General features: G+C 40.2%; 1 protein-coding gene across 4 annotated transcripts in view; it reads right to left on the bottom strand.

The window, feature by feature from the left end:
• ctnnd2a (catenin (cadherin-associated protein), delta 2a) overlaps positions 1-15,542 on the bottom strand; it is a 341,772-nt gene that overhangs the window by 108,016 nt on the left and 218,214 nt on the right. For all 4 annotated transcript variants that reach the window (XM_073864207.1, XM_055181469.2, XM_073864205.1 and 1 more), the window contains one exon: positions 1,201-1,333. In XM_073864207.1, the coding sequence (XP_073720308.1) occupies positions 1,201-1,333 (133 nt within the window). The remainder of the gene's footprint in view (positions 1-1,200; positions 1,334-15,542) is intronic.

Here is a 15,542-nt window from a genome sequence, read left to right on the forward strand (position 1 = left end):
TGTCTCTGGTGCGGTTCTCTTTGGTTCAAGGGTGGGGCGCAATGGTGAAAGTGCACACTGTGCCAGAAAGATTGACGTCAATTATGTGACTGTTTATATTCTTTCTCAGCATCAGCTGGCACTGTAAAAATCCTTCTGATACGTGCAGTACGATTACATGCAGATGCGTGCCACTGCGTCAAAACGGTTCCAAATATAGTTGTGCACGACTTTATGCAATGCTGTGTCGATTTAAGACATTAAATAACAAAAAGATATATTTATATATACATGTATTAGGGATGACAGATTTCAGATGATCTCCTGGCTTTCTATGCCATTTTGCACCTTGTTCTCTTCATGTGTTCAATACTTATTCCCTGTGTCATTTCACTTTAGTTATTATGACTCAACTTGTATACTTAAATGTTCTGATTCAATATTTGGCTTGAGACTACATCTGGTGGAAATTTACTTAGAAATCCCCTTACTGATAAAAATGCTGATGTGTCAAATACTTATTTTCCCCGCTGTATAGTATATATAAAGCATTTTATGAGCAGTCGAATTGCTCTTGTGTTACTTTAATGTCATACGCCATTCGTTCTGTGCAGCGCTGCATTCAGTCAAAACGCACTTAATAAACCAAAAACCTATAATTGCAATGAACCCCAATGTGTTGACATTGCTAAGAGAACGTGCATATCTTTCAAAACAATCATATCATAATGACGTAAACATACTCAGGTTTAAATTAAAAAGTGGAGGCAGTGGGGACAAGCGCACTCGGGTATGGTACGGTTAAGTGTGAGTGCACCCTCAGGCTACACAGGATTGAGTCTGATCAGTACCCGGATAAGAGGCACCCTAAGGAGGAAGCCAGTAAAAGGTGCCAACCCCGCAGTCTACTGTAATGCCCCAGTGCAGTAATGAGCTCATCCTACTGAGTGTTTCCCAGAAAGAGCAGGTTGTATCCTCAGCATCCTGTCCAAAACTAAACAGGGTTTATCAATCATTTCCTTCTAATCCCCATTTACATGAACTGGCAACATTAATCTTTCCCACTGACAGTTGGTGAATGTTCTGGTGCACAGTAGATGCCATAACATCATTTAGACGGATGGTGCACAGCGATGAGGGGATTTCCTGTAAATCGCTTTATAAACATAAAACAAATGATTATCATCTTCTCTACAGTGCCGTGCGTGGAATGCTCATTACCTCGGCTTTAATCTTGTTGTCTCCGAAGCACAAATGCTGCAGGTATGCCGCTGCGTTGGATTGAACCGAAGGAAACTGGTGCTGTAACATCTGAATGACCTCGGGCAACTCCGGGTCTCGCCAACCGAACTCCCTGGAGAGAAAGAGAAAGAATTTCAGACTGCTGTCGTACAGTAGGTGGTAAAATAGGACTTTTATGTTATTACGTCGGGTTGCCAGACCCGCACAATTACTGCAAACAACTCTAACACACGGAGGTTAAAGTGAAATAAATGTCATTCCTAGAACTGTTACAGGGAAAATGGTTTCCATTATTGTGCTATTGCCTTGAAACAGGGGTGGTAGGAGTTTACAATTGTGATGTCTGTTTGCGTGTTTCTGGACCCCCATGTGAGAACCACAAGATATCCTCATTTTCACCGATGTTGTGGATCTTTGACAAAGAGATTCGTTGTATACTGAAGGTTTAGGTCGGTGCTGCTGCAGTAATTCGTCTCTTACTGTACCTCACTTCTGGGATTTGCTACCAATGCATTTTATAGCACAGGCTAATGTAGACATGTTGATTTGTGTTTCTCACGCATTTGATGGAAATTTGAGTCCAGCCATTCAGGATTGAGTATCATATAGACTTCCGGGTGGGTTACACCCTAGCAGCACCTTATCAACTGCATAGCAATGGCCTGGCACCATCTCTGACATCACAGCAGTGATCTTTGCACAGGCAAATGCCACATTTTCTATGAAATCATGTTGCTCCTATTGTAGTCAATAGACACACTATATACACAAACACACACACCATTCATCCCGTTTCTATTTTTAGAAACACTACAGCAAAACATCATTGAATTTATCACACGAGTGGCAGACTTTGATAAACGCAGGACCTGAACAAATACCTTTTATCACAGCGAGACCGCATTTGATAGAGATAAGGACAACCACATGATAGATTCGGTGTGTTGGCGGTGTCTTAAGCCCCTAACCTGAGAGCCGGCCGATGGCGTCTCCTGGCTAAGTAAACCTGGCGATAAGCATCAGCCACCCTGCAGTTACGGGCCTATTTCCCCCGGGGATCAGCGTTCCTGCCCGTAATCAAAATGAAAGCGATCAGCTGATAAGACAAGCATTGTGCTTTTGATTATTTTAAACATCGCACGGATACAGGGTTCGGATGAAACATCACTCATGCGCTGTGGAAATCGAGACCGAGCGTGCATGTGATAAATGCTTGTAAAATGGGGACAATTGACACCATTAGACATGTTCTTCCTCGTCTTTCCTCCCACCAGCGTGAGGGAACATCACAGGCAGCGTGACAGATCTAGGACGGAAGAAAGCATATGTATAGGCGAAGACACGTTTTAGTGCCTTTAACAGACGAACATGGCAACGCATGATCACACAGAAACACAGTTGCCACGGCCTTAATGTCCCGAATCAACTTGCAAAAGATGAAAAACAGGAAGTGTATGCATCCTCTCTCACTCCCTGGCAGTCCGAATCGTTCAAAAAATCTTTAATGCAGCCACGGGTAGCAGCTGTCGTACCGCACGATTTCTCCACACGTCAGCCGATGAGGAAAAATCATCTCAGGCTTGGAAAGTGATGGGTCAATAGGAAGTGGCTAATGTGAGTGGACAGGCGTTGCCATAGTGCCAATGTTTCAGCCTGCAGCCTACTTTGGACGGTGGGTTATTTTTAGCAGATGTTAATAGTGGACTCTCAAACATATTTAATGTGTGGCCATTTATATGAGAGGGATGTAATGATGTAATGTAATGTAATGCAAAACAACAAGTAAATGGCAATATCTATCATACATATTTACCCTCATTAATAAGTACTTATACAGACTGCTGTAGTGAAAAACCTGATTTAATCTCAAGTCGGTTTGTGGTCAGACTCACCACTGATTTATCCCACTTTATTTAATACCTCTGCCTGATTGGTTTACAACAACACAACTCCCAAAAGACAACAGAAGTGGTAAATAAGAGGCTTGATAAAACAGAGGAATATTAGCGTTAGCTGTAACAAAATTAAGCCTGTCGCCAAAATTCCCAAAAGGTTTTATTGGCCAAACAATGGAATTTACGTAATTTATGATTTATTGATGCTTGAAAAAGCCAAAGAAATGGTGACCCGGTTGCCATCAAACCGTCTAAAATGGGAAAAATTCTCCTGGGCAATGATCACATTTCTTCTCAAGAGCGTGGGGTTGAATTCAATTTTAAATCAGGCAATTAACATGGCAGAGGTCCTCAGAGAAACACCAGACTCTGAAGTAAGAGGGTCATGCTGGTTAACTGTACTGGCAAAACAAACCTATCATCTTTCCTATGTGTAATGCAAGGCTTTGACATATTTACAGCTCTCAACAGACAGACAAAACACTTTGCGAGATATCATATAGCTCATGTAAGAGGATGTGATGGTGCAAAGTTCATTGATGTGCATATTATTTACTAGGGCCCTATGAAATCTGTTGAATTTTTTCCCAAATTCCATTAAATTTTTTCTTAAATTCCATTAAAAGAATACAATTTATTTTAAAAAGTTTATTTAAAATTACATATAGGCCAATGTATTTTAGCTTTCACTACAACAATGCTTCTTACAAGCAACCTAATGTTTAGTTTTTTCTTTTAATCATAATGCTGCGCTTACACCAGCCACGATAGAGGCATGAAGCCCGAGTGATTTCAATGTTAAGTCAATGTGAAGACGCCTTGACACGCGTCTGGAGGTCTCGCTGCGCGAATGAGGCGTTTGGCGCGGCACGGAAGACGCGCCTGCCGCAGTACGTGCGGTACGCGCGAATGGTGCTTTTTGTGCACTTTGCGTTTGACGCGAATTTGCGGCTGACGTCTGAGTTGAAAAATTTGAACTTTGGCGGAATTTCGCGACACGTTAACCAATCAGGAGCCTGCTTGCTGCTGTGGCGGCGACCCCGCCCGGAGTCACTTATTCAACCTGAAGGAACGCTTGATATTGTCCGTTAGCACAAAAAAATTTAAGTTTATCGACCCACGCCGTTTAGCGATCCGCGCCGTTTATCGACCTGCACCGTTTATTTTCCCCCTTTAGTAAGGTTACCAAATACAAACCGGTAACTCTCAATAAATGCACAATCAACATAGGTCATCTTGCTTTTTCAGTGCGTCTACTTCGCTCTATACGCGCAAATGCATTCAAACTGTTCAAGCGGCAAACTAGGCGCGGTAGTTGTGATTTTGACGCCTCAAACGCGGTTGGTGTAAACGCAGCATAAGACTATACTCATCTTGTTTTACTTTTCAAGCATCTTTATTAAATGTAAATACATTAGTTATTAGAATCTATGATTTAACATTAGCAATAAATACAAAAAACACTGCACAGTCCTCACTGTATGAACAATGTTTGTCATCGTTTGCGATGCGTGACGAGAAACAAACGTATATGCCTTTCTTTAAGACCAACATTACACAGAAGAAAAAATGCCAATTTCTGTGACATTCCGCGTTGTACAGTAAATTCCATTTTTAAGCTTGTATTCCGTGATTCCGTCCTTGTTTTCTGCATTACGAAAATCATTGGGCCCTAATTTACATAAGACACCCAATATTAAAGCGACACTCCACTTTTTAGAAAATATGCTTATTTTCCAGCTCCCCTATAAATAAACATTTAATTTTTACGGTTTTGAAATCCATTCAGCTGATCTCCGGATATGGCGATAGCACTTTTAGCATAGCTTAGCACAATCCATTGAATGTGATTAGACCCTTAGCATCACGCTAAAAAATAACCAAAAAGTTTGGATATTTTTCCTATTTAAAACTTGACTCTTCTGTAGTTACATTGTGTACTAAGACCGACAGAAAATTAAAAATTGTGATTTTCTAGGCAGATATGGCTAGGACTATAGGCTACTCTCATTCTGACGTAATAATCAAGGACTTTGCTGATGTAACATGGCTGCAGCAGGCGTAGTGATATTACGCACTACCCGAAAATAGTCCCCTGCCATTGAAAGTAACCAGCTGAAAGGATTCCAAAACGGTAAGAATCAAGTGTTTAACTCTAGAGGAGGTAGAAAATGAGCATATTTAAAAAAAGTGGAATGTCCCTTTAAGTCTGGCAGATCATATTAGTAGATTATTATATACAACCTTTAGCCACTGTAATTTGATATCGCAATCTGCATATTTCAAACAGATAAACAACAAAACTAAAAACATCCCCCTTCATCCTATAAATAGCCACAATAGGATTGGCATCATTATAGATATGTGGTGACAAAATCATTTGGCTATGATCTTGAATTACCCTACAAGCCCCCAACAGTCGTCTTGTTCTAATCGAGAAGATGGCAACACAATTATAGAGTCAAACTCTTTGTCAGTAATTTAATTAGGCCCGGTGACATGCCATGTTGCATACAAAGTGCTGCTACCTAGGTGATATGACTTTAATAAACGGCTGCCTGGATGACTGCTGATGTCTCTAAAGACCCTTGCGTCTGCACTCACTCGACTGCAACAGGTAACAAACACATTGACGGAATTACACTTAGCACTATCAAAATTGAAATACGGTAATTAGGCAGAGCGAAGATGAGTGGAACGAATGCCCGTCGAGAAGATATTACCCAATTATTACTATTGTGACATCACGGCAAAGAGAAACAACACGCACCCCATTTTAAAATGTACCTCAATGGTACTATATTTATACACAATTTTTATATTGTGCTATAGGGCAACACCATGACAATGCGACGTGTAAAAGCCTTTGTCCCGACAGGACAGCTTCAAAGAGAGGGTTGTCTACAGCCAAAATCTACAGGTCATGTTGCACTGGGCATGAAATATTAAATGAATGTTTCTGAAAGCCTGGGATGATCTCTAGGTATCTGGAGTGTCAGATCAACTCCACTATACTGATGCATATGAACATATCACAGATAAAGTGACAGAAGAACAACATATCCTGAATCTCTAAAAATAGTTTTCTTATGGTGGATGGGTTTGTTAGAATTCTCCAGAATGCTCAAAGTTGTGTATGACTCTCTCTGACTCATGAGATGAAGGGTGACAGTGGTCCTTGAAATGCTTCCCTCCAAGGCTTTAAGGTCGGACTGCATCCAAGGACATATGTCAATTAGGAGGGACTGAGGGAAAGGGACAGGAAATACAAGGTGGGTGATCAAAGTAACAATACTTGTACTAGAGACATCAAATGGAGAACATATACACACACAGAGGTGGACACTATGGGTGAGTGCTCATCAGAAAGACAAACACATTTGGCACTTATCCAAAGCGACTTTTACATTTTATCTTAATGGATTTAGTGGGAATCAAATCTATAAATTTATAGGTGGTGTTGGTGGTACAAATCAGTTTCCAAGTACAAGTTTACAAGTATTTATATATAGTGTGTTGTCCCAGAATCAACACTAATGTGTTCTAAAAGTGTATACATATAATCAAGTATCCGGGTCATGTTAATGACCATTTAATTAACCACAGGTGTAATTAACCACACGTCAACTCACATATCCACCGCAAATGTATTTTTATCCGAATGCATACGTTTTATCGCGGAGGAGGCATGCAAATATCCTTTACTCTTTGGTCTGCAACTGCACATGTCACACAGCTTAAAAGAAATTATGTGTTGATAATGTCTGGTCACGTAAACGCTTGTGATTTGGCTTTCTAGCTAAAACCCCTTGTCCTCACTTTCTTATCCCGCTAATTGTAATATTTCATCGTGCCACACCAGTACAAAGGAACGGCGGTGCTCTTTTACGTTAACAACATGAAAGCAAAAAAATGAACTAACCGCTGGGATAAAAACACAAATTAGCCTCTGAGAGGTGGCAAAAACAGGACGCTGATCAGGAAAGTGAATACGGATGTTGCTACTGAGTCATTTTCATGAAATTTCCATTTCTTCACTAAAAGAACCGACTGTATGAACAACCAATATACTGTACAATGGACTGCGATGTTTCCTTAAAATCGGATTAAAGGGATTGAATACTACACTTACCCTGAATTAATGTATTTTTTAAACCTGTTTTAGCTTTGGGTAAAGCAATGTTTTAACTTTGGGGGTTACCCTTAGGGGTTAATCCTGGTTCAGGGTTTCCACACCTTAGTTAACTTCAAATTCAAGGACCTTTCAAGGACTTTCCCGGTCCAATACCCTCAAATTCAAGGACTAAATGTGGGGACACATTTCAAGTGAGAGCAAGGTTACATCGTGTTACCTTTTAAGATACAGGGCCCTATTTTAACGATCTAAGCGCATTGTCTAAAGCGCACAGCGCAACGTCTAAATGGGCGTGTCCGAATCCACTTTTGCTAATTTAACGACGGGAAAAATCGTTTTTGCGCCGAGCGCATGGTCGAAAAGGGTAGGTCCTATTGTAATGGGAGTATTTTGGGCGTAAAGTGCAGTAAACCAATGAGAGTCACAGCTCTCATTCCCTTTAAAAGCAAGTTGCGCTGGCACTATGTCTAATCCCTATTTAGATGACGGACTTTGTAAACTGAAAAACTAAGCGGAGGTAGAAGATCCCCAGTTTAAGAATAATGTTAAATAATTGTGTTGTTTTTCCCTTATATTGAAATTGTTATTTTTTTATTAAAACCTTTAAAACCCGTTTTCTTTTAGTCATGGAAGTAAAAAGCAGGCTTGTAATTGCTTTAAATGTATGGCTATCCAATATCATCAAAACATAATTTACAAGTATGTAAGATAAGGTTTGTACTCTAAAAATACTTTATTTCTAACAAACAGGAGATAAAGAAATTACAAACGGCTCTCCTCACGTTTCAGCACTTTGGATAAGCAAACCCGCGCTGTCCTCCCGTTTATAGGCGCATATTACTAATGCGCTCTTTAAATAACATAAAACATATTGCGCCATTGACTTAAGACTTTAGACCAGGTTTTTGTTGGTCAATAGCGTAGTCTATTTTAGTTGCCTCAAAATATCAACGCGCCAACAATGCGCCTGAACACACCTCGTTTTTCCGACCAGAACGCCCATGGGCGCAAAGGGGGCGCAAATGCATTTGCTATTTAAACAACGCGGCGCTAAACGTGAAAATTAGGGTGGAAACTAGCGAAAGACACTTGCGTCGCGCATTGCGCTGCATTGCGCAGGGTGTAAGATAGAGCCCACAATGTTACAGTTCACTTTTGAGGGAACTTGCGCTGCGTCACTGCGGTGACACTTTGGTGACGCCTCCAGGGGTAAGTGCGTCTGAATGTGTATATCAAATTCAACCAACGGTGAGGCTTAACGACAAAGACAGGGTGACGCCGGAGCCAGGAAATATATCGCTATCTGAAATATTGCCAAAGACGGCGTTACAGGGACGCAGGAAGTATGGTAAGGGAGACACAGCGTCTCGTTCGCTTCTCAGGGAACAACTGTTACATACGTAACCCGAGATGTTTTCATTTGTCAAACACAACTATGCAAAAAAGTATTTTGGTATGAATCAACATTCGCATACAATATAAGCATTTAAAGCGAACAGTTTAGCATGTGTTCTTAAAAAGTCTAGAATTTTTATGATATTATCCTACACTACACAAGGAATAATATGGATTTTTTCCCAGAAAACTTCTTGCATAAAATAGATTCAAGCCCTTCAATGACCTGTATCTATGTATGTATATTTTCAAAAATGTCCCAGGGCCTAGGATCCCCCCCCCCCCAGATTCACAAACTTTCAAGGATTTCAAGCACCCGTGGGAACCCTGTTGGATTTAATTTAGCCAGGATTTCACAGACAGGGTCACAGTTTCATTTTAGCGAGGACCTAGTATAAAAAAACCTACAAAGCATACCAAAAAAATTCTTAGTAACAGAGACTGAGTAATAGCAAGTCGAGCTTGTCCTAAATAAAGTGACAGCTTATAGACGACAAGATGAAAGTTAAATAACGGGCTCAGTCCAAACGAGTCACCCGTAACCGTTATTTGATGTATTTTGCATAGCAGACACATGCTTTTTGTGAGGGATGACTTGCATGTAGCCTCTGAAATTTGGAAGTGTAGAAAACGAAGAGAAAGCAATGATAAGCGGCCCCCTAATCAAACATTAAGGGAGAACCAGACTTTTAAAGGCCATTTCACGTGACTCACGTCAGGACCTTCATTTACATACATTTCAAAAAGCGACTTACAGTGCAGTGCATTCAAGGTATACATTTTTTCAGTATGTATGTTCACTTAACCTTAATAAGGTACACCTGACTGCCAATAAGGACCATACAATTAGGACCACTATGTGTATGTGTGTTTATAGCAGCGAGTTTGTGTGAATGTGATGGTTCTGTAATTTTCCGTGCACTGTTTACAGAGAGACAGATGCGTTCCCCTCTCATTGCCCCGTGCCGTGGGATTTGCCCAATAACAGTGGTGTCCCTGATGAGACGAGCTGCCAGAGGACCATATGGATGCCTGTCAGTGCCACACTGTCTGTCTCTTATCTCAAAGCTCTCTGCTGCAGACAGCTTCTCTCAACACGAGTCCTGACCTAACAGATTTCGTACACCTCAGATACACTCATGCTCAAACGAATCACGCAAATGTCCAACTGACATCAAAAGAAACAAGCAAACACAACCTAAATAAAAGAATTAAACCTTAAAAGTCCTTTGCATGGAGCACTGCAGAAACACACGCTTGTTTAAAATTTAATTTGCACAATCATCAGGAAAAAACAACTGTATTTCGTTCCCTTAAGCTTGCTAAAGGTTATATTTGATATGCATGCATGCCACCGCAAATTCTCTTCATTGCAGTGTGACAAATATTAATGGGTACACAATTCACCTAAGAGCGATAACCAGGGGAGCTATACTGTGTTTACAATGAACGCATCACACAATATTACGATGTAAACAATCGGAAGGCCGCCCTCGTAATTATTAAAACAGGTGTGCGCTTTAGGGTGGATGCTTACATCCGTCGGATTACTGTATGCAATGTGCATGTTTAAGATCCTAAGCCATAGCAGCACTACAAAATATCACTTTTTTTATTAGTACTTTGTCTAGTTTTTCTGAACATTAAACAGGACAATCTGTTTGAACAATCTGACTAAGGGAGTGTTTACAAAATCCGTATTAAGAAGTTATTTTTGCAATTCCTTTGGGTGAAAGCGGTTGCAACGAAATTAAACCCTCCACTTTTTAGGCGTATATCTTAAAGTTTATTTTTCTTCCCCATCGGGAAATAATTTTTTCTTATTTTAGGCATAAATCGAACAAGTTTTAGTAAGGTTTGCATCCTTACTTGCCAATAAGATGAAAACATTATAAATCCAAGATATACTCTTGGCAAACAAGTCTTATTATTAGATGCATTTTTTGCTTCAAGTTAATTCCACTTTTTAGCCACATTCATTTACTCATTTTTTTAATACTCATGAGGTCAATTATTTTTGCAGTTTCTGACTTCTCTCTGGTCTGTTTTTGTGCTTCGCCTCAAGTAATTTTCTCCTCAAACGCTGTTTTCAAAGTGAATTAAAAGCGGTCGGCAGGACGTGGTGTTTGATAATAACACCCCAATGTGAAGTCAGGACAGCTTTCATGGCCTGACTCACATACTAAGTCAATAACCCACAGGGATAAATGCATTATGGATTAGCTTTAGCAATGTAGCACGCAGCTTGCTGAAGTCACATCATATTAGCATTCACATGTGTGTGTTTTTTGTCTGTGCGTGCAAGAAAACAGTGAGAATATGTTTCACAGCGTGCGTAACTTGATTGCCACTGCAAAATTTCTCACCCTGCAGAGCGTTTTACCACAGTCGGACAGAAACAGCTCTGTTAGCCTCACTAGCGGCGTTGAGAATCATACTGATGTAAATGCCCTTGTGTTACTTCCACGAGGCTTATTAAAATAGCTGGCTGAGACTGGAGTTCTGCGGGTGAAGTAATGGAAACCACAGGACTTTAGCAGTGTGGGCTTAAGCGATAGACTCAGCGATGTCAAAATTAGCCGTCGCATGACGCTAACACGCCGTAAAACCAAAACAGCGACCTCTTAAAAATGAAGGTGCTTCAATGCAACGACATAAAAGAAAACTTTTTGGTTCCCTAAAGAAAGATTTAGTCAAAGATTCTTTAAACAATGAAACAGAAAGATTCTTTTGATGTTAAACAACACATTCTCACTCCCCAAGGCGTCAAAATCTGAAGCATGTTCAAACGCCTTCAGCATCAGCATGAAGATGCGAAGGGTGCCCCTATGCGTCACTATATCAACGAAATGGGAACTCCGTTGCTTTCATGCCAATCCCTCAGCGCCGGACACAGACGAAAGGGAATCCCCGAAGGCGATGCCGTCACACCACGCGACGACCGGCAGGATCACGCCGCCTCTGGACGGCAACTACTCAATTTTTTTCCAATTTTTAAACCATTGTCGCTTGGGGTTAGAGTTGGGGTTTGGATGTCAGTTTGTTTATACTTTTTGTCTTCTGATTTTTAAGCCACTGTTGCTTGGGGTTAGGGTTCCGGTTTGGGTTAGGATGTCTGTATTGGTTTATACTTTTTGTCTTCTGATTTTTAAACCATTGTCGCTTGGGGTTAGGGTTAGAGTTGGGTTTGGATGTAATTTTATGTAACAGAAAGTCGTTCTAACCCCAACCCCAAGCGACAATGGTAAAAAATTTGGAACAAAAATTGAGTAGTTACCGTCCAGAAGTGGCATGATCCTGCCGATCGTCGCATAACGTGACGGCATCACATTCTGGGATTCCCTTTCGTCTATATCCGACGCTAAGGGATTAGCATGAAAGCAACGGAGTTCCCATTTCGTCGATATAGTGACGCATAGGGGCACCCTTCGCGTCTTCATACTGACGCTGAAGGCATTTGAACATGCTTCAGATTTTGACGTCTTGGGGAGTGAGAATGGGTTGTGTTAAAGGAACATGCCGACTTTTTGGGACTTTAGCTTATTCATCGTATCCTCCAGAGTAAGATAAATCAATACATCCCTGCTGAAAAAAACAATAAAACCATTACAGAAAAATCTAATGGTTTTAATGGTTTTAATTTGGGAATTTTATTGGTTCTAATGGAATATGGCCCAAAACACACTACAGTGTATTGGTTGTTGTTTATCTCTAATGGTATGTATTGGTTCTATGTATTGGTTCTAATGGAAAATATGTATTGGTTCTAATGGAATATGGCCCAAAACACACTACAGTGTAGTGGTTTTAATGGTAAAAGCTAATGGTTCCTATTGGTATTTTAATGGAAACCATTAGAATTTTCTGTAATGGTTTTATTGTTTTTTTTCAGCAGGGATACCTTTTTCACCTCTGTGCGTGCCGTAACTCTGTCTGACACACCCACTGCTAGCCTAGCTTAGCACAAAGACTGGAAGTAAATGGCTCCAGCTAGGATACTGAAGTGACAAAATAATGCCAACATTTCCTTTTTATATGTTGTGATTTTTATCACGAACAATGATGGCCAGTAACGCGTTAGAAGTAACTTGTTACTGTAATCCGATTACTTTTTTCAAGTAACGAGTAAAGTAAGGGATTACAATTGCAAAAACAGTAATAAGATTACTGTTACATCCCCATAAGCAGGCTGCGTTACTGCGTTATTTAACCTTGATTTTGTTTCGCGAGACTGTCTCGTGTCGTGACGCGAGTCGAGTGACAATGACGTTATGAGCGCCGCGCCGTCAGTCAGTGTAGTGTTGAACATGAAGAGACAACATGGAGCGCGGAAGAGAACAAGACTATGCAGCGACTTTAACCCAGTTAAAGGTGACAAAAACATCAGCGTCCGCTGTACACTCTGCGTGGGATTTTTTTTATCTACAGTGAAAAAATACACCTAAAATCTGAGCAAACACCTAGCAAGCCGGCACAGGAATGTGAAACTTACTGAAAAAAAACCCCTAACAACCTAAGACCGTCAAACACAAACCGCTAACAGCTCTAGCATTCCTGTCAAGGAAATATGAGCAGAACAAATCAAAAAGAAGAATGAAGAGATTCACGCATGGCTGTGTTCGCGTGTATGTGTGTGCAATAAACATTTGCTTTTCATTTCAAAGCGGGTCAGAGAACTGATAGAGAAAGACCTTTGAAGATATTAGCACTTCCCTGAAAGAGACTGCTAAGCATTCAGAGATGATCTAGGCTCCGGTATTACTTTGCAAATAGCTCCACCCAGGTTTACAAATGAATCCTCACGTAGAGCTTTGCTTTATGCCCCATCTTTGGGGTGGGGTGGGGGGGATATGACTAATTTCAGAAAGCAGTGTAAGATAAATAAAGCCTTTTGTGGAGTAGACGTCAAACAGAAGACCTTGTCACTGAGGATTAGGACAATTAAAGTTCCTTCTGTGATAAACCATGATTGCATACTGAACGCTTGTTTAATAGAGAATAATGGTTGAGTATACAAGGGGTCTTGGGGTCAACCATGTTGGACTTAACAGCCATTTATTAAAAATAAAGTGGATGTTGTATAATAATTGTTGTATAGATTATAAGCGTTAAGTAAGAGTTAATTAAATAACAGCCGAGCGAGCATAAAAGCTACCATGTAACATGTTAATAAGTACATTATGGATTAATGCACAGTGGATTGTGGCAACACAGAGAGAGAGAGATAGACTGAAACTGTAGATGCAGAAAACAAGCACTGTCTTTCAAACAGATTAATCGCATTAGATGCTGGTAAACACCAGCACTTGTTTGTCATCCTTATAGTCTGCGCCTTGCAATCAAAATTAATCCGCTCCTGCAATTTCCAGGCTCGAGACGCAATCAACATCACCATATTTGTTGGTTACGGCTTGATCCTGTAATTAGAAATATGCTGAAAGTTGAACAAACGAAAACAAACGGAGCATGTAACATGCAGAACACCTCATTTTTATTTGTAATGCTGTTAACTGTGCTCTAAGGTTATTCCCGAGCATCGCTGAGTCAAGTAATTGAATTTACATGCTTGATTTAGTCCGCGTTGTTGTCAAGACAATGTCATTGTAAAAATTCTACGTGGTTGAAGCTTAACCTCCCTGACCTTTCCATCCCATCACGTTAAGACTCATCTGAGTAACCTCTGACGCCACCACATAGAAACAAGCTGCGTCAGAGAACTCAATATTGATGCTTAGCAATGCGGATTTATGATTTTGCTTAGCCATTGTGTTTCCATAATCTGAAATGGGCCGTTTGAGGACCGTCAGTGAAATTAACCTAAAGAAGCCGACAGAAGAAGCATTAACCTTCAGCACATGTGTAGTTTGCTGCATTCATTGATCTTAGTGTTAAAATTCGCTACCACATACCATCAGTCTGCTTCTAGAAAATCAATAGTAACAACATTTTAGTTCCTTGTATATAATAGTGGTAATGATGTAACTTCACTGTCAGAAAAATTGTCAAAAAATTGTCCCTAGCGGTCAGTATACATATGTACATAGAAGTACATACTGATACCAAAAATAGCATATTTGTACCCAAAGATACTTATTAGTCCCTCATAAGTACATATTGATACTAAAGAGTGCATATAAGTACCTCAAAGGTACATATTAGTACTCCAAAGATACATATTAGTACTTCAAAGGTACATAAGAATACCTCCGAAGTGCAAATTGATAGCAAAGAGGGCACATGCGTACCTCAAAGATACATATTACTACTTCAAAGGTACATAATAATACCTATGAAGTGCATATTGATACCAAAGAGGGCACATGCGTACCTCAAAGATACATACTAGTACTTCAAAGGTACATAATAATACCTCCAACGTACATATTAATACCAAAGAGGGCACATGCGTACCTCAAAGGTACATATTAGTACTTTAAAGGTACATATTAGTACTCCAAAGATACATCTTAGTACTTCAAAAGGTACATAGTAGTACCTCAAAGGTACATAATAATACATCTGAAGTGCATATTGATACCAAAGAGGGCACATGCGTACCTCAAAGAGTCCATATTAGTACTTCAAAGATACATATTAGTACCTCAAAGGTACATATTAGTACCTCAAAGGAACATATTAGTACCTCAAAGGTACATATTAGATACTCAGGATTAATGGAAGATATTTAATCAGAAAACGGAGTACGTGGATTGTTTTGTTCGACGGACACAGAGCGAGTGGATTGTTTTGTCGGATACGGAGTGAAACTGAAACTAAATGCGCACTCACACATACTATGGAGTAAACACGTTTTAACAGTTGTACAGCGCAGTGTGAATATTTTTCTGGAAACAACAATCGCGGATCGTTCTCTTCCATGAAGGCCGATGTGAACA

This window comes from Misgurnus anguillicaudatus, chromosome 25 (genome assembly GCF_027580225.2).
Source record: "Misgurnus anguillicaudatus chromosome 25, ASM2758022v2, whole genome shotgun sequence".
In the NCBI taxonomy this organism is placed as follows: Eukaryota; Metazoa; Chordata; class Actinopteri; order Cypriniformes; family Cobitidae; genus Misgurnus; species Misgurnus anguillicaudatus.